Source organism: Halichoeres trimaculatus, unplaced genomic scaffold, assembly GCF_033239565.1.
Source record: "Halichoeres trimaculatus isolate MK-OKI-2021-1 unplaced genomic scaffold, fHalTri1.1 fHalTri1_scaffold_13, whole genome shotgun sequence".
In the NCBI taxonomy this organism is placed as follows: Eukaryota; Metazoa; Chordata; class Actinopteri; order Labriformes; family Labridae; genus Halichoeres; species Halichoeres trimaculatus.
The window spans coordinates 2,526,592-2,552,428 of NW_027437191.1; the positions used below are offsets into that span (position 1 = coordinate 2,526,592).

The 25,837-nt window shown below is 44.3% G+C and overlaps 1 protein-coding gene across 3 annotated transcripts; it reads right to left on the reverse strand.

The window, feature by feature from the left end:
• Positions 1–40: 40 nt before the first annotated feature.
• On the reverse strand, positions 41–25,303 carry fzd3a (frizzled class receptor 3a). Of its 3 annotated transcripts, none has more exons than XM_074684853.1 (9): positions 25,175–25,303; positions 23,727–24,281; positions 8,697–8,893; positions 7,843–8,305; positions 7,451–7,750; positions 7,001–7,252; positions 3,462–3,610; positions 2,642–2,896; positions 41–2,554 (listed from the first exon to the last, which is right to left on the reverse strand). In XM_074684853.1, exons 2-9 carry the CDS (start codon positions 23,925–23,927, stop codon positions 2,296–2,298), a joined length of 2,076 nt encoding a protein of 691 aa, XP_074540954.1. In that variant the 5' UTR covers positions 23,928–24,281; positions 25,175–25,303; the 3' UTR covers positions 41–2,295. The 3 variants fall into 3 exon arrangements, with proteins under 3 accessions (XP_074540954.1, XP_074540953.1, XP_074540952.1); XM_074684852.1 differs by having other exon boundaries at positions 2,642–2,899; XM_074684851.1 differs by having other exon boundaries at positions 2,642–3,085.
• Between the last annotated feature and the right edge of the window lie 534 nt (positions 25,304–25,837).

The following is a 25,837-nucleotide window of genomic DNA, read 5'->3' on the forward strand; positions in this document are numbered from 1 at the left end:
ATACAAACCAGAGTCTGCGCCTTTTTTTTTTTTATTACAAAACTTTATTACAAATAAACAAACAGGTTCAAATTTTACAGCTATACACAGATTCTGTCACTAGAGGGTAACTATTTAACACCAGCTATGCAGATAAGGACACATTCAAAACAGGACAAACTACTCAGAGCAGACTAACCCACAGCTCTGAAACAACAGGTGTGTGTCCGTGTCGTCTCCACTCTGTCACATTCATCTTGACCGCCCGACTGGGACGTCCCCCAAGTTTCCGAAGTCGGGGCACCCACACCACCCCTGATTTCTCAGTAAGAAATCCAAGTTCAGGGGTAAACAGTAATTAAGCTCTTATTAGATTCTTTTTATTTTAAAATTTCTGACTGGTGTTTGTTACACAAAATAAGCCGTATACATAGTATTATTCAGTGTTTCTATACAGAAATTCTGCTGTTATGCTAAGTTTTTCCAACTTGGCAACTGGAATGCTTTAACTTGGAGATTACGTCATTCCCACTCCAAACTTCCCAGTTCTGAGTACAAATGGAACGCATAATATGACTCCTGATTCATGTCGGACAGAACACACAGCCGCAGTAAGGCGACAGGTGAGAGGGCACGCAACAGAGCAGAGACAAACTGGACACAGAGCTGGTGTTTTTTTTTACACACAGCGTGTTCAGACAGTGAAGCAAAAGGTCACCATGGAGACTAAATCAGAGCACTCACTGGACATTAGTATCATGCTAGCTTGGACCACACACACCATCTGTAATTGTGAGTGACTGTGTGTGTGTCGTGGTCAATGGGCTTAAGCTTTGAAGCATTTTCACATATGATGTAGCACGCACACGCACACACACACACACACACACACACACACACACACGAGGCTGGATTAATAAAAAAATAATGGAGACTGGCATTTGGAAGTTTGACTAAAGGAGTAAAGAAACTTTGCCATAAGGAGTAAAGAAACTTTGCCATACGGTGAAAGTTATCTTCAACAGTAATTCTACTAATTAAAACTATTTCGCTGCAAGTAATTAAAGGTTTTTTATTTTTCCTTTTTTTTTTTTAAAGAAATTGTGATTTCTCCAGAAAACTTTCTCATTCCAGCTGATCAGTGTTTTCATTCCCATTGTTTCTATACATAACCTTTAACTAATCATCTGTTCATAGTCATTACAGTTCTTTCAAATTCATAGAAATATTTTCAGAATAAGCTGAGCTGAGGGTGAAAGAAACCTGCATGAACAGAAATCAAGGAAAAGAGTTCATTTCTCCTGATTTTGGTTTTTGATATAATCACCCAGCCCTAACACACACACAGTCACACACTGATGGCTTTACCTGATCCTCGACACACACTCCTGGTCACTTCTGAAGGACACTTCTGCATGTGGACAAAAAGACCTGGGATCAAACCTCCGTCTTTCTGATGAACAGAGGACCCACCCCACCCTCGTGTCACCCTGTGAGTCACCTCTTGACTGAACACCCCAAAACACTTTTCTTCTTTTATTAGACTTGAAGTCAGGAAATCACAGTGTCTGAGAAAGTCACTCAGCTCTTTATCTGAACGGTCATGAAGACGGGTTTGGATTCAGCTGTTTCTCAGTGTTTCACATTACTGACATCTCCCTCCTCTAACACACACACACACACACACACACACACACACACACACACACACACACACACACACACGTCCTGACACAGTGCTGTCCATCACATTAAAAGACAAACAGTTTTCAGAATGTAGAGTCCAGTCAGCGTTTAGAGGTCCTCAGTCTCCCCTCTAAGCTGGACTCTTAAACCTGGAGCAGAAACTGGATCTACAAGACGCGTCTCAGCAGGTGACGTCCCTCAGATGTCTCAGGAATGAGCCAGGGGTTGGACCAGAACACACCTGCTTCCTCCCTGCACAGTGCTCGGAGGCTCAGACTGGAACCAAGGACTGGGTTCCACATCCATCTGTAAGATTCTGTTCAGACTCTTTGTACAAACAGTGGTTCAGAGCAGTCTGTCAGCAATGGTCCTCTTGGCTCAGAGACCTGGGTCCTCTACTGAAGTCAGCACAGTTCAGTAAACCAGGCCTGTTTTCTGGGGTGAGCCAGGTTCTATAAATCTGACAGGCCACTGAAAGGCATTTATCCACATTGGGTCCTCTTCACTTGGTAGGATGTAGACGGTCTCCTGTACCCTGGTCAGTAAAGCAGATCACCCGCCCTCTCTTCATTCTGTCCTCCTCACTCCCTGAGTGTCCTGAGGAGACCGCCCCCTTTAAAACCAGTCAGTTCAGGCTGTGGCTCCGTCCTCCTCCAGCACCCTGTGGATCCCATTCCCAGGACCCCCCAGGACAGCCTGGGCGGTGTTGCTGAGGTCCCTGACGCTGCTGTGCCGTGACTGGCTCTCCAGCCTCTGTGTGGAGCCGTGCCGGGACAGACCGTCCAGGCGGTTGGTGCTGCAGTGTCTGGACTGCGATTGGTCATTGAGGCGGGGCAGGCTCCCGTATGGCAGCCGCTCGTCTAAGGCTCGAAAGCTGGAGGCCGTGTACCTGGGACAGAGGAGAAGATGGTGGGCGTGTGGAGCTGAACCTCCTGTGGATTCCTGCAGACCAAAGACCACATGAAGACCCACTCACCTGCCATCTCGGTAACGATGGAGGCTGCCGTGGTAGCTGCTCATCTTGGAGCGAGCACTGTGCACGGAACCGGCTCGGCTGGTGCTCCCGCTCGGGGGTTCGTCCAGCATGGCCAGGTGGGTGGAGGAGGCATGGGTGGAGGTCCCCTGGGTGGACGTGCCTCGTGACTTCCTCACAATGGGGGTGTTGGGGTCCCTGAGCAGCAGCTGGGTGAAGTCGGGCTCCTGCAGCACCTGTCGGCTCTCGTTGACCATCCTGCTGCGGCGGGGGAGGGAGGAGCACGGGGCGGAGGAGCAGGACAGAGAGGTGTTGGGGGGGGGCAGGGAGGGCAGGGAGAGATGCAGGAGTGTGGGGAGGGAGAGAGGGAAGGCGGTGGGGTGGTGGCAGTGGTAGAAGAGGATGGAAGAGTGTGTGGAGCAGGCGGTGGGAGAGGGGGTTAATGCTCTGAGTTTGGATGGGAGGGGGATGAGCGCAGAGAAGACATCTTGCAAAATCTCTAACTTTTGTCAAAAGCCTCAAAATCACATTCAGGAGCAAAGAGGAGCATGTTCCCCTCTGCCAACACTCCTTCACTCTTCACACATTCACAGTGAATGCTCCAAAGACTGGAGGAGGTCAGAGAGCTGTAGCTGCACAAAACAAACTTCTGTTCACGCTCTTTCAAATATAAGCTTAAAGATAATCAGTATTAGAAGCTAAAACATAGCACGTTCAAGTGTGTGTGTGTGTGTGTGTGTGTGTGTGTGTGTGTGTGTGTGTGTGTGTGTGTGTGTGTGTGTGTGTGTGTGTGTGTGTGTGTGTGTGTGTGTGTAGTACATACTCTTTGCGTCTCTTGCCATGGAAGAAACTCGCCCACTCGAAGCACGTCTTTTTACTGGCGACCCAGAACACCGAGGGGATCCCCACGATCAGCATCATCAGGTACTTTATCAGGAACAAGACCAGGTCAGGACGGCTGGTACGCTCCACCTGCAGGAGACACACACACACACACACACACACACACACACACACACACACACACACACACACACACACACACACACACACACACACACACACACACACACACACACACACACACACACACACACACAAACACTGTGAGCGAGGAGGCTGTGCAGTGATACACACGTGGATGAACCTGAAGGGCTGGGAACTGGCTCTGCAGCCCTGGTTAAAAAAAAGAAGTGGAGACGAGGGATTCATGATGAAATATCAAATGAAACATCAAATATGGGCATCCTCACTAAATGGGATTAAAACAGATTAGTGCAGCGGCACACTTGATTAAATGCCCAACCTTGCACCATGAACTGAAGCTGCTGCTGATATGCTTTGTATTCTGTAATTGTTAGCGCCTCTCTGTTGCTCAGGGTTTGAAGCTCACTGATGTGTGCAGTGTAGAAGGAGCCCACCTGTTTATTTGAGTTCTGATCAGGGACTGAAGCTGCAGATAGTTTTTTCTTTCTGTGGTTTTATTTGCACGGTGCAGGTTGAGTGGACACGCTTTTGGCTCCTGTTTTAAGACAAATCTCAGTTTAAGCTATTACCTCTGCAGTCATTCTAACTGTTCTTGCCTTCACCACCCTCTTGGCCAGAAGAACCCTTCTCCTTACCTAGAAACACCCTACACCTCCATCTCATAACAGGTGGTGGAAGGAGCTACTTCTATCCATTAAACTTGAAAAGCTCAGATTCTCCCTCAGTGGCTCCTTAAGCTCATCTGTCCTCTTAATTACCATTCTCAGGTCAGCCAGGGGTCACGGGTAACGTTGGTATGCATACCCGAACTGCGCATGCGCAAAGAGAACATTCAGTGCTTTTAGCACCACCCTCTGGCGGTCAGCAGGGATGAAACAGAAAGAAAGTTACTTGGGGAGATTTAAAAACAGGGGGAAAAAGAGGATTTTTTGTTATATTTCACTTTTGTACTATCACTGGTGAATATACAGCCAATAAAGAAAGTTATTTAAAAGAAAACATTGTCAGCAGCGGTCTGTGCGGTACATGTGGCTGACTCATTAACAGACATTCACCATCAGAGAGTAAACCATTTGATTTCATCTGGGTTTAGTAGCTGAACATTTGTACGTCTCACATGTTCCTTGTGAACAGTTTACTGACTCTGTTAATTGTGAAAAAGGTTTATTTGCTCTGGTTGTGGGTGATGTACTTACTGTCTCAAGGAGAGCATCATCCAAGTTTAAGTAGGATGTACTCTTTGTATTATTTTGTTTGAAAGTAATTGTTATGAATGAAAAAACACTTTACAGTATTAATTATTTTTCTTCATTTTCACAAGAAATTAATAAAACATACAAACAAATGTGATGAGAGTCTGGACCAGAACACTGTACACTACTTCCCGTACAGGAGAAAGTGATGATCGCTGCCATTTGGCGTGTGAAAAAAAAACGGTATTGGTAATTGGCTGAATGAGTTGTAAAGTACTGGATATGGCGTATCCCTAGTTGAGGCCTGTGAAATGTAAATAAACTGCAGGGATCTCCACTGGAGGTGTTGCTCACATCAAATTTAAAGCGGCTCATATTTTGCATGAAACACTTAAATGTCTGACTAGTGGCGGACTGGGACTGAAAAACAGCCTGGGACTTTGACTCGGCCCGGCCCACAACATCGGGACACATCGGTATTCCATCGGCTGTCAAAAGACATGCTTGCCAAGGGAGTGTGTGTGAGCATGTGTCTCCAAACTGTCTGTTTGGTCATGACTGACAGCCTCTGTTTTAACCTCTCCTTAGATATATTGGGTTAATGCTGCTCTGTGCCACTGGGGACGGGAAAAGAAACTTGTCTGAGTGGCTCGGTGACGCAGAGTGAGCTCATGGATTCATGTTTAAGATGACACAGAAGCTCCACACTGAGCAGAGCCACTGCACCACATCAGCTCTATGTGTGTGTGTGTGTGTGTGTGTGTGTGTGTGTGTGTGTGTGTGTGTGTGTGTGTGTGTGTGTGTGTGTGTGTGTGTGTGTGTGTGTGTGTGTGTGTGTGTGTGTGTGTGTGTGTGGAGATGAAGGGTCAAGCATCACTCAGAGGCTCTTCAGTAGAGTTGAAGTCTGAGCCTGAGGGAAAGCTCTTAAGATAAATATAGTACAGCACTTTGAGTCAATATTTTGCATCAATGCATTGCTCGGGCTGTGTGTTTGAGTGTGTGTGTGTGTGTGTGTGTGTGTGTGTGTGTCTCGTCTGGAGCACACTGGAGCTGGGGTTGTGAGTGTATCTTCGTGTGATGTCACTGTGTGTGTGAAGCAGCAGCAGCAGCAGAGTACCCAGCTGTGCAGCACATGCAGCTTGTTTGCTGTAACTCTGATGGCGAGCAGCTTGACCCCACTGACCCATACTCTGCAGAAGCAGCAACACACACAAACACACACACAGGATTAATACACTGCTCTCTCACGTCAATGTGGGACAGATTAAAGGCACAAGTGTCATCTTAACTCAAGAAGCATCTCATGCTTCTTTCCCACAGAGCCCAGCTTCACCAGAGCACAGACGTTGAGTGACTCCTGCTCCAAACCACCCACTGTTACAGGCCAGAGCCACACAGAGATTCACTCCAGCAGTGTGTCAAACCACAGATTCAAACACAGTTTGTCTGTGTAAAGGCTTCTGAGATCCAGGAGTCAAAGAAAGTCACACACAGAAGGTGAAACCTGGCTGGGAGGAACAGAATAACTGAGATTTACCTCTGAGTTATTAACAGATCCACAGGATGAGACACACACAAACACACAAAGACAGACAAACACACACACACACACACACACCCACACACACTCACCCTCACACTGCTCTGATGCTGGAGGCTGCAGCAGAGCAGAGGAGTGAGCTGTATGGAGCTGTATGACTTTATTGTCTCATTGATGAAAGCTGTGAGTTTCTGCGCTCTAATGTCTGTGTGTGCTCACACAGCAGCTGACGTATATCGTTACTGGGATTAATTGTGGTTTGTCGGTTAGATTATTCTACATTATCAAAAAAAAGAAAAAAATATCCTGCGCTTAATGGCAGCACCTGCAGCCTAATATCTCGTAGCACTGATGTCGCACTTACCAGGTTTTCCTTCTGTTTAAATTCTTGCTTGTGTTGTATGACGCTTTGGACAAAAGCATCTGCTAAATGAAAATGTAGAACTGTAAAACTGTAGCCCTACATTTAATGTTTGTTCTATGCCAAGTTGCGTACAAACGTGGTTCACTGCTGATATATAGCTTCTTTATCAAACAGTCTGCATGCAGGTAAACTAATGTTCACACTTTTAGAACTGCAAACACACCAACACCCAGATGAAAAGAACATGTCATGTTAGGAGGAGCAGTGAGGGGCAGTACCTGGAATGGGCACGGGATATGATAATCTCTGCACCTCTCCTGGACCCAGGTGGTCTCCCAGATGGCTCTGTAGCTGTTCTCGTAGAGGTAGCAGCCCAGGACGGTGAGCAGAGGAACCAGGTAGAGCACGGAGAAGACGGCGATACGGATCATAAACTTCACAAGTTTCTCCTGGTTCTCCTTCTCCAGGGGGATCTCCATGCGGACTCGGTTTAGGGCTGCAATGCCTGCCAGCAACAGCACCACACCGACCTTTAATAAAAGAGGTGAGGGACAGGGGTCAGAGGTCATACTTTTCTTGAACACAGCTTAGATGGTAGAAAAATATCCTGTCAGCACTGATCATTACAAAGGTTAAGACCTTTATGAGCCACTAATGAGGACCCAGGCTTAAAAAAGACAGATCTGATGCTTTCATAGCCTCCAAAATTCCACAACCCTCCATCTCACCACAACGTCCAGTCCCAGTGGAGCCAGCAGGAACCAGCGCAGGACGGTGAGGTTGTACAGCCCCACGAAGCAAATGCCGCTGATGCTGTCTCCCTCGATCTTATTCATGGCGAGGAGGGTGACGGTCAGGACGCCAGGGATGCCCCAGGCACAGGCGTGGAACAGTAAGGCCTTCTTCTCTATAGCTTCACTGCCCCACTTAGGAACGGCGGCCAGGAACCAGGTGATGGTCAGAATGACCCACCAGACACTGCCGGCTAGCGTGAAGAAGTAGAGCACCATGAAGAGCAGGGTGCAGGCCTGGTTCAGAGAGTCCATGAGCAGGGAGAGGATCAGAACAACAGTAAAGAGAAAAGAAGATGAACAAACCAGGAGCACAGAGACCATCTGACCTTATTGTGGGAGCCCTGTGTCACGGTTGAAGCTCGAAACCTTCCAGGTACTGCAGCGTTACAGGAAACTCTGTCCTCCAGCAGGAAACCCAGGAAGAAGGCGAGGGACACCATCATGTAGCACACGGCATAGAATATGATGGGACGCTCCGGGTAGCGGAAACGGGACACGTCAATGAGGAAGGTTAGGAAGGTGAAGAGGGTGGCAGAGAGACAGACGATAGACACCACCCCGATGAAGTAACGGGCGAATGCCAGCTCCTCCCGCGTGAAGTACATGTTTGGACAGGGCGGGGAGCAGTCCCTGACACCCATGAAGGAGTAGCCCAGCTCAGGGTCGATTTTCAGCTCTCTTGGACACCAGAAGCCGTAGTCCCTCTGCACGGAGGCAGGAGACTCAGTGGTGTCTGAGCTGGGCTGCAGGTCTGCCAGGCGGGGGTAGGACTCATCACAGTCTGGAAACCTGGGAAAGAGAGAAGCTCAGGGTTAATTCAGCTGCCAGGAACAGGAGTGCTCCACCAAAATCCTCCTGAAGAAAGAATCTGTGCTTCTACCCCCAGCAGCTGTGATCGCAGAAAACAGCAGGAAAGAAATCTGAGCGGCATAGACCCGAAAGAGCTGCATCAGACGTATCATCTGCCCCCAAGAGTGTGTTTGACCTCAAAGTAAAACTATTCATGCAGTTTATGTGAGCTTAAATGTCTATCCGATTTATGGACCATCTTCTTCCTCTCCTGCTGGTCTCTGCTGCACTTCTCTGCCCCCCCCCATAGGAGGAGCTCCAGTCTTTGCTGCAGCAGAGGGTCAGCTGGACAGGAGACAGAGACAGAGAGAATTATTGCTGTTGTCCCAACCTGTTGCAGTCCATCTCCTGAGGCCAGCTGACACCAAACATGTCCATGAGTTTGTAGCAGTCGCTCCGGGCCTGAAGACAGAGGCGGCGGCAGGGCAGAGTCATCCGGCCGTACTCCGTACACACCGGGGCGTAGAGTGCACACAGGAACATCCTGAGCTCAGGAGAGCACTGCAGGTTCACCATGGGATGGAAAGGCTGCGGGTGGAGACGGACAGACGTGAGACGACTGGGACGCAGCAGCTTGAATAAAAACACTTGTTTGTTTTAACAGTCAACACCATGGAAGCTCCATGAGGGCCTGAGAGAGACAAAGAGAGCAGTGGAGCATGTCTCTGAGCATCTCTGAAGATGAGTCCATAAAAACAACTCTGGCCTCTTTCCCAATAATCCCCCCTGGTTTTAAACTCCCCCCTTTTAGCCGGCTCCTCGCTCCAGACAGGAGCGCAACAAGCAGGACAACCCCCATTCCCTTTTGTCTAGCAGGCAGGACCATGCTGTGACTGACTGACACACTGAAGCAATACACACACACACTCACACACACTCTCACACAAACATAAACGTGTGAGCCAAAGAACCATGGGAGTATATTATTTACTCCCACATACAGCACAATAATGTTCCCTCTCTAGTAAACAGAAGCAGGAGGTGTTGTGAGCGCAGGAAGCATCTGTGGGGCACGCTGTTTATATGCTAATTTCTGCAGAGGCAGAGTGTGTGTGTGTTTGTGTGTGAAATGCACATCTTTGTGTCCAGGTGCCAATGGTTACATGCTGTTACAGCGTGTCTTTGCATATATCTCTCTGCTGCGGTGTACCACAGGAAGGCCTCCAGCCACACCCTGCTCAGTCAGATACAAGCCTCCACCCTCCCCAAATCTGAAAACACAGGTCTGTGTGACAGACAGAAACAGGGGGGGAGGCAGGCAGGGGGCAAACTGTCTCTGAGGAGGGAGGGAACTGCAGTGGACATAAAGTGGACGTGCCTTCTTCTCTGCTCCTCCGTCACTGCTGCTTAAAAATGAAAACAGATCTATGAAAATCTTAAGCTATCAGAATTATCAAAAACTTGAAACATCTTGTAAATCAGAATTCAACTGAAAACCCCTCCCTGATGTAAATATAGGAAATATTAGCATCTAAAGCATCAGTATCTGTATTTTCTGACAGCATGTTGAGTGTTTTCATAGAAAAAGAGGCCTTGAGGTGGTCCTTGCAGCTGAAAGCAGCCAGCATCTTTAGTAATCGTTTTATCCACTGAGCAGGGCTGATTAGGAGCTGACAGGGGCCCATGACATGTTAATATGTCTATAAACTCCAGAAATCAGATCAATGTGCTCACACGCCTGTCATAACTGAGATCTATCAACCAGTCGATCCACTTATCGCCGCACAAATGGAGGTGTCACGTTTCATTGAGCAGCAGTGAGCTAGGACACAGTAACAGAGGAAACCCCGGTGAGCTATTAGCAGAAGTTATCTGTGGAGCATTAACACGGAGCGTGAGACAACAAACAGGTCTTACATCCAGCTGTTTCATGAAAATATACACAACATGAGTCACTCTGTAATGTTCATGTTTTTTACAGCCACAGCTCCGAGTCCTAGTCTGCTTATCACACCTGGACACATCTGGGCTTTGGTTAGAGGTGTGCAAACACATCCATACAGCAACACATCGCAATATTTAAGAAATTAAACTATTCTGTTCAGATATCCTACATGTAACCATGGTCTCATTAGTCACGGTTACATGAGGAGTTTTTCGTCTTTCCGAATGGAATCTTTCCGAATGACTTTTCAGAAAACAATAGTAAACATGGAAAGGAATATTCCAATCTCTGGTCTATATGCACCGCTATAATCAAACAGAATAGTCAATAGGGCATGTGCAGAAAAACGTAAACATCACGTGATTTATCAAAGCTGGAGGACGACAGTTTGTTTATCACGGTGTTGCAATACTCCGTATTGCAAGTGTCCGTCCAGTCTTGAAATTATGTTCATTTCTTTCAAAGTTTGGATCAAAAGCAAACTTTCTTCCAGTGCTGACTGGAATTTTTAAAGTTGAGGAATATCTCTAGTTGTGTCTTACGTCATATCTGAGCATGCGCTGAAAGAACGTACCCTGGCAACTTTCCGTTTGAGTGAATACATGATACCTCAATCGGTTTGGGGAAAGGAATATTCCACCGCTGTGAAACCGGTTAAATGTCCATTCAGATTGGCACTTTTCTTTCGGAATGAGGTGTATACAAAGGTTAAATTCTTTCCGTTTGAGCAAATAAACCGAACGCAAGCGAAATAATTGGGTCCATGTATATGTGGCTACTGTTTACACGCATTTTTACCTGTTTGCAGCCTGTAGCATGTCATTGCTAACCTGTGCTGGGGCTGGTTTTCCCTGCAGGCTGAGGAGAAGGAGGTGAGGACGATGTGCTGGTGCTGTGCTGTGAGTTAAGGAGAGAAGACCTGTCCTTCGATCAATCGTTATTGGGAATGTAAGATCTATCTCCAGCACTGGACAATGATGGACAAGCTGTCATCTCTGATGGGCTTTTTTTTCTGAGTTGACACTTGTCATATTATTTTTGTATGTTTTGCACTATGCAGTTTCTTATATAACAGCTGTGAGTGCTCTGAGTTCACCTTCAGGGATTGAAGATCTAACATAAGTGATACGAAATAAACATGAAGCCTTTTGGCAGCAAGCAGAAAAGACTGTCACAAAGAACTGGTTGAAAATTGATCCTCCTAATGCTGATGACCAGACTGAAATAATACATCAGATTTATATTTTTTTGATTTATAACTATTTATAATTCAATTTTTTGGCTTGCTCTTGATATTATTTGGAATCTCTTTTATTTATAGCTTTCAAATGAAACCTTTTCATGTTCCCATATCCAGTTGCCTGAGAAGAAAATCTTTGATCAGTTACTGAGGGTTACCAGGGATCTATCAAATGTGTTCTGCCTATTACACGTGTCACATTCTGCTGTAGAATACATGCTGACTTTAGAGTGACTGCTCTTCTTCAGAAAGGAAAAAAGAATACTGTTTAACAACCTCTAAAGACCCAGCATCCACATATGTGGACATTACATTTCTGCCTGTCAGACCCATGATACTTCATTTTTTTAAACTTTGACCTGTTAGCCACATTTAGGGACACTGCCCACATCATCTTCTGGTAAAATCACAACATTACACCCGTGTTACAACCACTGTGTAACAAAAAAATTGTATCACTGACCACAACCAAATAAGCCACCTAAAAAAGTTTGACAAAATTTAATTTCTATGATCTTTTCCTGCCCACAGAGAACGGACGATTCAAAAATATTGAGAAACACAGTTTGGACAAAACAAACTGAAAACATGAAGCTGCTCTGTTCAGTCTGAGCAGACGCCTTGAGCAGAGACAAAAGCAGAGATCACCTGAAGCCACACAGAGAGCCAGACTTCAAAAGAGCAGCGCATACACACACACACACGCACGCACACGCACACGCACGCACACGCACACACACGCACGCACGCACGCACGCACACACACACACACACACACACACACACACACACACACACACACACAAACACACACACACACACACACACACACACACACACACACACACACACACACACACACACACACACACACACACACACACACACACACACACACACACACACACTGCGCTGTGGACTGGGATTGACACAGCTGTTGTCAGGAGGATGCTGAGAGTTCACAGCAATTATCACAGCTTTAAAGGATTTGATTGGTTTAATATTAGAGCCAGGACTCCCAGCACTGAGCCCACTGAGCCCACCAAGTCCTTTGAGTCCTCCTTACCTCAAATACTTTATCACAGACATGTTCAGCCACAACCAGGTCACACACTCACAGAGGAAACCTGAGTTTGCTCATGAACAGTCTTTGGGGGAAGCAGGATCCTGAATCTGACACCACCCTGCCAGTCCTGGGAACCAGGTGCTACTGTGACTCCCTGCTTTGGGTGCCAGCACTTGGTGCTGTGACAGTGATCTGTGGCTTTATCAGAGGCGCCCTGTTGTCACTGTTGGTTAAGCATTTAAACATGAGCTAATGCAGCTAAAGTGAGCTCACGTCTTTGCTCTCCCTCTCTGTCCTGGCTCCCTCAGGCCTCTGACACGCTCCACAGAACACTGCGTTCCACACTTCACAGTACGACGGGCCGAGATGCTGCGGAAACCACTTCACTACATTTGTAGGTTACGAGCAGCCATGGAAGAAAACTCTGCCTCTTTTCACGCTCATCCTTTTCATCATGCTTCCTATTCTCCTATTTTTATGCCCTTCTCCTCTTCCCCTCCTCCATCTCTTCAGAATATCCACTCAGCCATTTTATTACCATCAGCCCATCACGTGAGAGCAGTGAGAGGGGCTGAGTGCTGCTGGATGGGACATATGGCAGTTTATCCACATGCTCAGCAGCCCAAACAACACCTAGCAGCAGCAGCAGCAGCAGCAGCAGCAGCAGCAGCAGCAGCAGCAGCAGCAGCAGCAGCAGCAGCAGCAGCAGCAGCGTGTGAAGGCCCTACAGAGCCTCTGCTCTCTCTGCAGGGACTTCCTGTTAATGGCCACGCTGCTAACAGCTGGTGAGCTCCTGCTCCCATCAACAAGCAAAGGTTTGTCATGGAGCTTTCAGGCCTGAGCCAGCCTTTGAAAGAAAATCAGCCATGTAATACACACTCATGTTGGATGGTGCAGGACTGCATGTGGGGTGTATGCTAATGTCCATTCAGTTTCTCTCCTGCTGCTAGTCCTTACACACTCATGGGAGTTAGCTGGAGGATTTCTGATCTCCTGAAATAAAACTCCACAGTGGGAAAAAACACTTACAACATGTTGGTCAGAGGAGCAGGGGATTCTGGGAGAAAGCACTCAGAAAGGAGGACATGTATGTATGCTGTGGTCACCTGTATGAATATCCTAGAGTCTAACTGCTGGTACCACCTTAAGAGTAGGGCTGCAACTAAGGATTATTTTTAAAGTCGACTAATCTATCGATAATTTTTTCGATTAGTCGATTAATCACGGTTATTTTGTCTTTCAACCTAGTTTGACCTTTAAAATGTGCAGACCTTCATAATTCAACCTGTGTGTTGCATTTTCACTGCATTTATCCAGAGTTAGGTTCTCTCCTCTGATTGGTCAGCCCTGTGTCATGTTTGTTTGTCTTTATTTCATTCATGATGACATAACAAAATATAAGTAGGTACTATACAAAAAAATAATTAAATCTGAAAAAATGAATGAAGCAGGTAACAGGGAAATGAAGTTGTTGTACACAGAGTTGGACAGACCGCTTATTAGTGACTTTGTGCTTGTTTTCTAATGTTTATTTGCTCATTGGGGCTTTGCTCTCTGTATGATCCTGTCTGAATCTCTCCCAGCTCTCCATGACAATGCGTTTAGTTTTGTTTCTGTACATGCACTATTTCACTCATGCGCACTTCGCCCCTCCTCCTCCCCGCTGAGTGTTACCGGTGCAGTATGAGCTTGAGAGTGAGAGCTCCTTCAGATAAACGTCCTCTCTTTTCAAAAGTTAGGGGAGTTTTGACGCTAGTTTGTGACTCAGATCCTGAAAAACTGTCTGTAACAGAGAGTGAAGGAGGCTCTCTAAATCACGTTATCAGACGTTAAACTCCGGGAGCTGTCAGGCTGTCCAAGCTGGAGATGCAGAGCCTCCGTCAGCGCACAGCCACTCTGGAAGTGGAGATTTTTCCTCATCAATATTCCTCACGTATGAACTTAGTGATCTTTTCCCATAAAAGTATCCAATAACACAGCACCTCATGCTGTGAACTGAAGTCACAAATGAGTATTACTCCCTGGTATTTGATTTCACCACGTGACAACTGCAATAAAAACAATAATACGACGCGTAGACTATTAAAATTTGCGTTGATTAATTTTTATCGTCGACGTAGTCGATTATGTCGACTAATCGTTGCAGCCCTACTTAAGAGCATTTTACCATTATTGGATCATAAAGGCACCTTAGACCCAGGCAGGGTGAAATACCAGGCTCATATCACCTGGAGATGATGATAAACACACCAACAGGCAGTGGATAACTTACACTATGACATCATCATGACAGGAAGTTGATGCATTTTGCGGTGGAAAAAACTCTCTCCTGCTTTTAGACACTTGATTTAAACTCTGATGCTCCCTGATGTCTCTAAATTAAAGACTGGATAAATGATCCCACATAGAACATTTGCCTCTTGGTTAAATCATCTGGTTACAAACAATTCCACCTTAACTGTAGGTCACAAGAATTAAGCTCAGTGAAATGTCAGTAACACTAAACAGATGAGCAGCTTTTTATCAATTCCTTATTATCTACACAGGTCTTTGGCACATATTATAACACATGTAATGTCCATGTACACGTACTCACACACACACACACACACACACACACACACACACACACACACACACACACACACACAGAGCAGCAGAATCATTTTCAGCCATCTTTGTTATTTTCTCCTTATTGTTATTGGCTCTCATGTTGTATGACAGTTTTAACATGTTACATACTGAGAGAGGCTCTTCTAGCTGTTAGCTGTTAACACTTTGATTTCTATTTCAGGAGGTTTCAGGTTTTTTGAGATGTGGTATCAAACTTTGATCAGCTGATGATCAGACTATTTACCTTTAATTATTGTTTGTCACAAATTGCTCATTTTTTCCTTTTCTCTCCCATTCCTTTTTGTACAATTGATCCTTTTAACGTTTAAACTGGTCTTTAAATGGTCAGGTCTGTATTCCTCTGGTAAAAACCTGTAATTCACAAATCTCCAGCCTTCAGAGAATAAAAACCTGCCATGGCCTCAAATTCTCCCCTCAACACTCCTCAGATAATCCAGAAATCTCAGCTGAAGTTTGTCCTGTCTTAGACCTGAACCCAGCCGGGTCCCATGAAGAGCATGATCAGAGGGAGCCTGTCTGATCAGTTTTTAATGACAGCTCTCCCTCAGCTGCTCTGATGCTATGACTGATGAACTGCTGACAAAGAAGCCCAACATGGCCAACAGCTCCTTCTTATTTGCTCTTCTATAAATACCTCCCAGTAACTGCTCTTACTATCATCCCCCTCCCTCCCTCCTCCAGCTCATTACACTGCTGTGGAACCCCCCCCCCCCCCCCGGCGCCCCTTTATCCTCCTTTCTCCTCTAAAGCATTTCCAATTCTCCAAATTTTCAAGCCAAGCACCATGGAGACGAGTGATGCATCATCAGGGAGGAGTTGGAGGAGGAGAAGGAGGAGGAAGAGGGAGGAGGAAGAGGGAGGAGACCAGGGTTCGAGGAGGTCAGGGTGTGGAGCGGAGGGGACCACCTCCCGGGAGGCAAAAAAAGCCTCTGCTCCCTTTGTTAACAGCACAATTGGGACCGTTTCCCAGGCAACTGGTGAGCCCTGTGTGGGGGGAGGGAGAGGACAAAGGAGGTGAGGTGGTGGTGGGGGGGTCGACCGAGTCAGCCATGTCATTCACCGCCAAGAAATGTTGAAAAACCTCGGGCTTTGACAGTGCGTAATGTCCACACACACACACAAACACACACACACACACACACACACACACACACACACACACACACACACACACACACACACACACACACACACACACACACACACACACACACACACACACTCAACAGATAGGGTGTTGTGGAGCAGTGGCTCTCTGGATGTGCTCCTCTTTTAGTCTCTGCCAATAAACACGTTGTTGGACATTAAATAAAACAAGAGGCTCTTTTATAGTCTGGGTCACGCTGGGTAAAAGTTATCAGACCATGATGATGTGTGTGTGTAGCTGGGATGTATCTTTACTAGCCAGCACAACAGGCATGGCTTCCTTTTTAGTTCATTGCAGGAGGTTTTACCAGACCTGCAGCCATCAGAGAGCTCACACACACACACACACACACACACACACACACACACACACACACACACACACACACACACACACACACACACACACACACACACACACACACACACACACACACCTCTTTTACAAACCTGTTCACACAGCATGGGTGGGGTATCTGGGTTATCCTACACAGCAGCTGTAACACGACACAGTTTATCTGAAAGCGTTGTAAACCTGAGACAAGAGGCCGAGTTAACGTCCTGAAAGAGGGAGGAAGGAAGTGTAACGTGGGAGTGAGCTGGTTCAAAACAGGACCACAGATCCGTCTCTGAAAAGAGAAAATAAAGCCCTGATAAACAACATGGAGGGCTGGAGTCAGGACGACAGGATTCTTGGTACCAGAGAGAGATTACCGTGCTAGCATCAGCACAGCTTCATAAAGCCTGACCCACACAGGAAGAACAACCAGGACCTGAACCTGAACCCAGATAGAACAGCTGATGCTCATGCTTGTGCTAACGAGGATCAGAGTAAAAGAGGAAAGAATTGTGTGACAGAAAGAAAGAGAGAGACAACAGACTCTCAAAGTCATCGGCTGCTCACACTGATCTGCTGGCTTCGGTGTCATGTGAACAAACTCTCCAATCAATCTGAGGCAATTAACGTCCTTAGCTGGCCTGGCTCTCGCTCCAACCATCTGTCCTCCTGACAGTGACGTTTAGTCATTTCCAAAGATATGTCTGCTTTAAGCTTTAAACACAGCTCCAAATAGAAGCTGTGAAGACTTGACATTAGATGTGCTTCTGGTAGCGAGCTACGCTGACGGAGTGAATCTCTGTCACAGGCTGGTTCATGGTGACTGTTTTTTTCTTTGTTAAAGAGTGAAATTAAAAACTCTAACAGGCATTCCCAGAAACACGATTTCCACACTAAAACTGGAGACATCTTTAAAGCAGAGGTAAGTGAAGAACAAGACTATTAGCATCACAGCAGCTCTGATATCTCAGTGTCGATCACCTGATTGTTCTGAATGCCTGAGATGAGTCACAGCCGCCTGACAGCTCTACATTCATCCTGAATCTACAGTAAGCATCCATCTCCAAAAAGGAGGATAAACACCCTCTTTTTTCTCTTTCATGGTGCCAGTCAAATCAGCCACGCTCCCTCTTATCTTACAGTATTGTGGCACAGTATCATTGTGGCTCAGAAATAGCCGATTCCCAGCCCTGAGGCTACTGTCCCACTTCTCTGCGAGGTCATCCAGCGGTCACTGTTGACAGTCTGTAGTTGAGGGCATTAAAACAGAGAGTGAGTGGACTGGAAAAGGGCTCTCATTTTTTTGTATATGATACCTGCAGCCATAAAACGTCTGTAGTATTTCAACATTTACGTTTAAAAACGTCTCTCATAGTTTTCCAATCCAGGCAGTGAGCCCACACGGCAAACCCCAGGCTTTGATTTAACAAGATGAAGTCTTTCTTTTCTGCACAGTTCAACAAATCTTTCCTTATTTTCCAGCAGCTCAAAGTTTTTACCAAAAAAAACCTCTGCCTGCTCTCCTTGAAACTTAAAGACCCTAAAACAACCCTCAAAAGCAAGGCTGAAAGAAAGAAGTCCAGCAAGACATCCCTTCAGGGGGGTTAGACAAAAACTGCAAAAACGGCAGGCGTTGGTTTTCGTCCAACTCCCAGTTTCTCCACGGTGCTGGGCATTCATCATCATTATCATGGCTATTCAGAGATCCTAATTCCCTTTAAAATCATCTGTCAATTCTCATTTGGCTGCTCTCAACATCTTTTAGGCTTTGAATTCTCCCATGAACTGGATCTGGGGCGAGTGATCAGGACAACAAGAGCCAAGCAGAAGCTCTGTCTCTGTTATTTGGAACCTGTTGGGTTTCCATGTGTTTTATGAACACAACAAGTGTTTCTAGGGACTAAAAGAGACTTAATTGTGGATGCATGACCAATCAAAGTGAATACCGTCTAACCAGGAGTGCCTCAGTCTGTTCACTGCGACCCACACACTGAGATCAGGGCTGGAAAAGCTAACCTGTTCACACAACACAGGGCTGAGAAAACCAAGTGTGTCTGAACTCTGCAGTCCAACCATCACCTCTCTGAAGAATCAGTCAAACTGTGAGCGTCTCAAACAGGAGGACTACATAATGCTGGCGAGTGGCGGTGTTGCAGTGTTAGCATCTTTTCTAAAACGCATGTGCAGCTGTGCTGTGCAGTGATGCTGCATGCTCCCACAGTGAGGCTGGGCATGTTTAGAGGTTACATAACCCTGGATTTTCATGTCACACAGCTCCTCCCGCTCTCTCTCTGTCAGTGTGTTCGGAGAGCAGAAGTGGAGCAGGCACAGATGGTCAGCGCCGCTCCTCACTGACATCATCAGTGAGCCAGGGCAGGGCAGAGTGGGGTGGGGCGGGGGGTGAAGGGTAACAGTAATGGAGGCAGTGCGAGCCAAAGGGAACATGATGCTGGGGATAAATATGGATGATGGACAGAAACACTCTCACACATCACACACACACGCACACACACAGATAAGTCAGAAGGAAGGAGGGGTGGGGGTGTGATGTCATGTTTTGCTGTTGTTTGGTCAGTAATTACTAGATAGATTGAGCTCCCCACAGGATCAGCCTATATAAGGGATGGGATTAAGTTAACGAGGTGATGCATCTGCTTCATGATTGTACTCAAATGCCCACCTCGCTGACTCAAAGAGGATCACACAGCCACAACAGTCTGCTGCTGTGGCTGGTGAATATATAGATAATCTGAAGGCAGGAAACAGTGAAACACGGGCTAAACACGGGAATCTGAGCCTTAATCCATCAGCTGGACTGAAGTGAGAGGGTGAACAGTTTGCGTCCTTACTACCAGGCTGAGCTGACTAGCTGCTTAAAAGCCTGTTATGTAAAATGGCTCTGGTGTGCAACAAATGAGGTGAAAAGTCCCAACATCAGTGGTCTGCAACCTTTACCTTCATAGGAGCCATTAAGCCTCAGCTCACCTGGATTTAAGTCATTCAGGAGCCACAAAATCTACTTTATCTTCACAGTGAAGACAAAAAAGTGCATTGATTTAAAACATATTAGAAATCTAGTGAATAATTATCTGAACAAGAAGATTTTGTGTTCATAAAATTGTGAATGTTATGTCCTTTTTTTAAATTTTCAATAAATTTGCAAATATTGATAAAAGGGAAAACTAAGTAATATCATAGTTCATAAAATTTGCAAAATGTAAGATATTTCAGTGATATTGCAATTAAAAAGTAAAAAAGTAAATACAAAAAAAAGAAAAAAATGGCTTAAATTGCAAAAAAAAATAAAAAATTCAAAACTGTCCCAATATTTCATAAATTTTCAAAAAAATATTTTAAAAAGCTGTCTTTTAACCAATTTGCTCCATTTCAAATTATTTATAAAATTGGGGGGATGCAGATATAAGACAAAAAAATGAAATTTAGAAATTTGCAAAATCTTAAAAAATGGGAATATTGATCTTTAAACTTGCAAAAAGTCTACAAAAATGAATTTTTAGAAATGTGCAAAAAGTTTAAGAAAATAAATAAATGACTAATAAGACAAATAATTAATGAAATAATGGAATAATAAATTGAAATCTGTATTTCATTAATATTTTTTCAAATCTACAGGGAGCCACAGCAAAGGAGTCAGAGAGCCTCTAGAGCCGCAGGTTGCAGACCTCTGCCCTACACGTTGTGTTAAATCACTTTGTCTGTCAACATGCCAGACGTGCTGCCAGCATTCATTTTGGAACAGCACGATCTTTATTCATTTTACATGTTGGTGATACACTCCCATCCCCTGAAGCTGCAGACGCCAAATTAAAGTAGGCTACACTTTGACCTCACTAACCCTCAGCACATACACACTTCACCTTTGACAACTATCTTCAGTCGTGGTGTCCGTGAAAAAAACAAATTCTCAGTCCAGAACTCACTCACTGAGGGAGAAATGTGCTGATGTTTGTACTGATGAGTGAAGGTTTCACTGTAGCTCAGTTGCAACAATCAAAGACAAAACCGACAAAAGAGAGCGTGAAAAGAGGAGAATGCTTGGAAAGATGGGAGGCATATTCAGAGAGGATCATATCAGGGAGAAAAAAAAAGGTCACTCTGAAAAAAAAATATATAGACATAAAAATGAGTCAACAACTCTTTAAAATGTAATTTAACAGAGGATCTTTTTCTCTTCCATATGCCTTAGACATACTGTAATTACCTCGGCCAAGGAGGTTGTGTTTTTGGGAGAGCTAATCTGTCAGTTGTCTGTTTTTCTGTGAACAACATAACTCAAAAACTAACAACTGGACCTTGATGAAATTTTCAGAAAATGTTTAAAATGGGATAAGGAAGATATGATTAAATTATGGAGGTGATCCGGATCACCCTATGGATCCAGGATTTTTTTAAAGGATTCTTTATCATGGTGAGATAGGGCCGTTTTCACCATACGTGTATGTAACTACACGGTAAATGGTAGGATTGTTGTTGATCATTTCTGACAGATGTAAAAGTACGATCCAGATTCTGGCAATATTCTGGATACCAAGATGATTCTTTCAAAATGGAAAAACTCATACCCCCAGTATGTGGCTAGTAGGTAAGGGGGGTCATGTGTCTTGTCCACCTAAAAAACATTAGATATACTATAAGAGGTTGTACCAAGAATTTTTTTTTAAATTTGGCTACCATTTATATCTATTGTTAAAAACATGGCAGCTACCAACATGAGATTGTAACCTCTTTTTTTTTGACTAATGTATTTATGTACGTGTGCACATGTGTGTTTTAAGACTGTTAGGTATGTATATATATATATATATATATATATATATATATATATATATATATATATATATATATATATATATATGTGTGTGTGTGTGTGTGTGTGTGTGTGTGTATACATATTATATCATATTATACGTATTCTTTTCCTACTATTCTTATTTATTTATTGACTGTTTGGCTGAATGTTGATGACCCTGTGTTTGGGGAGGGGGGAATAGGACGAGCATTTTTTTTGTGTTCCTGGCTGTCCTACGTGTTTGTTATTGTTCTCTCTGTGATGACACTAAAAATGTATAAAAGGACTGATAAAAAATGTAATTTAACTACACAATATTAGAAAATCAATGACAGAGTTAATAAATTAACAGCCACTTTCCCAGAAAACAATCTTAACTAATCATAAAACTTTATTTTAAACATTCAATAGGCTCTTGCTAATTTTTACTGTAGCGTTATTAGAAAGTTTTTCAAATTTGTGGGAGAAAGACATGGGCAGCTGGTGTATACTCTGAATGTGATTTTATCAGCCTACTATACTGTAAAAAATAAAATTTAAAATGAATTTAAACCAACTGACCTAAAAGTATATAGAAACAATGATGAAGGTAAATTATTTGACTTGAGGTGTTTTTGACAATTCAATGGGGCTGATTCTTTAACTGGTTAAAAAAAAAAAAGAAATGTCATCAAATACTCTGACACCTACAGAAATGCAAACTACACATTTTAACAAATATATATCATGTTGATTTAACAGGTTTAGATTTAGATTTAACATAGTATCAACCCTTCTTAGATACTTTCCCTTTTATCAGATATCAATTAGAGTGAAATTCAGATAAATTTAATTAAATTTTTAATTGTTCAAAATACACAATTTCTGTGAAAGATTTCTCAAGAACAAAGTGTGATAAATTGAAATGTTACTTTTTCACAAATGGTACAAATATTTACACTAAAACCAGGTTTAAAAAGCAGATGAGGTTTCATCTTCCCACACTCAAACTGACCAGCGTTTTTCCATATGATCCAACATGAGTGGCTAACAGTTTCAGCTCTAGCAGTTAGTTTAAAAATGGTCAGAATTACAATGATATTATATTTCCATACTTTCATTTTGCACCTTCAGGACGGAGGATGATATTTCAGAGGAACAGACAACATTTGAGATTGTCTTTAAGGTTATATGGATATCAATTTGAGATTTCTCTAGTAAGAAATAATCTGTTGTGTTTTCATCTTCTTCTCGACTTGAATTTGAAACAATGTCCTTCTAAATGTTGCACATTGAATTTTACAAATGATGGTGATCAGGAAAAAGCTAATTTGATGGTCAAGGAGGTATTAAATCTACCTGATAAATTAAAGACACATCAGGCATCAAATAACTAAAGAAAACGCTCTATTCATCTGTCTCGCTATTCACGCTGCCATCTTTTGCACTTACATAGTTTCACGCCATTTCCAGGCGCTCACAGCATCACACAGTGTACAAACAAGCTGATGGTTCCTGAGGAGCTGCTGTCATTATAACGTCATTTAAAGTACAATTTTTGAGTCATTAACAGATCTCTTTGTTTTCCAGGCAGTTGTTTCATGCTAAGTCAATCAATGGTCATGCTAAACCACCACCTACAGAATGAGAATCCCTCTTCAGGAACAAAGCTAGAGAGACCGAAGCATCAGTGAGAGTCGGCCGTTCAGTTAAAGCAAAAGAAACGGCTTTAGACAACAAGATTTTCCACTGAGAGCAGCAAAAAGTGAGATTTAACTTCCAAACATGTCAGAGATAGCACAAGCCATTCAGAGAGCAAACCAGATATCTGGACACACCAACAAACCACAGACAACAGTTCAGCTGAAGCTGCTTGTGACTCTTCAAATTGTTTAAACTAATTTATTAAATCTGTATTTTTAATTTTCACACGGTGGAGAGGTGAAATATAAAGCACATTTTATATTTCTTTTTACTTTTGTTTCTAATCAAACATTCCTACACTCATTTTATCTGCAAATATATTTAATTCTCTAGAAAATTTAAATGAAGACACTCAAAGGCTTCTTGATTCAAGATACTTGATTTTTTTGAATAGTGGTCCTTTGCAAAGCTTTCACAGGCACACTGATCAAAATCTGTGACACAGGTGCTCCCAGTGTGATCACAAAGAGAGATCATCCCTGTCGGAGTGAAAGCTGTCCTTTGTGTGTGTGTGTGTGTCTGTGTGTGTGAGTGTGTGATGTGGTGTTGGTCTACTGTACCTCCATGGCCAGGGCGGCAGTCTGCTGGTCATAATGGTTTAGTATGTTTGGCATGAAGGTGGAGTTGTAGGGCAGCCCCTGACACATGCGTAGGGTGATTGGCTCACAGGTGAACAGGCTGTGACTTCCTGCAGCTGCGTCCATAGGAATGGCGACGCACACCGTCAGCATGGACACCGACAGCACCCAGAGGAGATCCATAATTGGTCCGTACAGCGGGGAGAGAGGAAAGGTGTCTGGTTAGGAATGGGTTGATCCCTGTTAGCATTCACCGGGAAAAGGAAACCACAAGGTCTGAGGAGCGTCCACAGCTATCTGGTAGCCTCTCCAGCTCACAGAGGAACAGTTTGGGCCGGGCAGCGTGACCCAGCACAGCCATCGCTGTAGCTGGCTGCATCCATCATCTCGGGGAAACTGGTCATTGTCGGCAGTCTGTCACAGGACCGCCATTGCCTGATGGATGCTGTGGTCCTTCAGACTCTGCACTGTGACCAAGAGACCGAAAACCTCTCCCTTTACCAGTGTGATGACATCAGCTGATGGAGATGATGTGATCTGAAAAAAAGGGAGCAAATAATTTAAACATACACTTAGTTCAGTCACAAGCAGCAGTTCATCCATTTGAGGTATGCTTTCACACAAAGGCTGCTTCATCATCAGGGTTAGAAATCACCTTTCAGATCACTAACTGTAGTTAAATGGGATGCTCTGGAGGTTCATTACATCAGCTTTATTCATTTTGGAACCAGTGATGCCAGCCATGTTGGCTTAAAATAACAGCAACACATTGACAAAAAGAGCAAAATCAATATCTTTTTTTAGACGCAAACACCTTTTCTATGTGTTATATTTGTTGATATGAAAGTGAGAGAACTGCGGACATTTTTTAAGGTGGAGGGGCAGCGGGAGCAACCCTTATTTTCATAAATTCAGCATTCGTTGTAATATTTGTGTGACCGCACTCAGCCTTAATAAAATCCCTATTCACGGACAAACACACCACGTCAGTTCACCTGCGCTCCTTGGATGCGATACACGGACAGTTCCATAAGGAGGCTGAGGCTCTGAATGCGGAGTAAGTGCGTCCTTCGGTCTACCTGTGCGTCAGTAATAACGGGCTCCTCCTAGAATCCACCTCGTACATTTAACGCTTCTCGTTGTGAATGTGGTTAACTGACCGAACCGAGCGCCTCCTCACGTTTAATACTCTGTCGATGATGATATGGTTAAGATAGAATAACTGGATGAAACGGATAAGACATGTCAAGCTCTGCAGCGGAGACAAAAGATGATGGTTAGTTAAATGACGGTAACCGTGTACAGGCAGCCGCAGCTCCCGGTGTTGTATTTTCCTGCACGCGAGCCGGGCGGTAACTGAGGCGGTTGTTCACGAGACTCACTCCGGCCGTGAATTCACACCAAACAGGGTCAATTTCCAGCAACTTTACCTGAATGTTGCGCCGATTTCACGTGTAGCAATGGGGTCTCCACCGCTTCTTGAGTCGTAACAATGACTGAGTGTCCCTCCACCAGCTCCCTCCTCCCGACTCCTCCTGTCCTCCTCCTCAGTCCTCCCCCCCCCACCCCGCTCTGCCCGGCGTCAAGTACGCAACGCTATGAATATGGTTTCCGGTAGCAACTTTAACAAATAAAAGCCTCATCAACAAAAACCAGGACCATTTAAAGAATTGCATTTTGGGGTTTTTGAAACTTGTTGTACCATATGTACCCCATCTGAAAAGCTTGAGATGTAGACTAACCATGTCCTGGCATTGGCCTGTAGCAATTACTTCAGCCTAATGTCTTTTCAAAGTCCAGATGCTTAATACTCTGATGTGATTCTGGGTTAAAATCAGGAAGTACATTAGGCCGTCAAGTGGGTCCATGATGCACTGATACGGGCCAAGGGCTGTTTGTTAACAAACTACTAAACCCAAGTTTTCTTGTGGATTTACAAATTCCAAAATGTTGGGTTTGATGTCTCAAAAATGTACGTCTTCAAAACTTCGAAATTATCATTTTTTTTCTCTCCAAATCAACTACTTGATGTCGATGATATGGAATTCTTTTAGTTTTTTTTTTTCGAATATGGATATCTAACATATTGCATA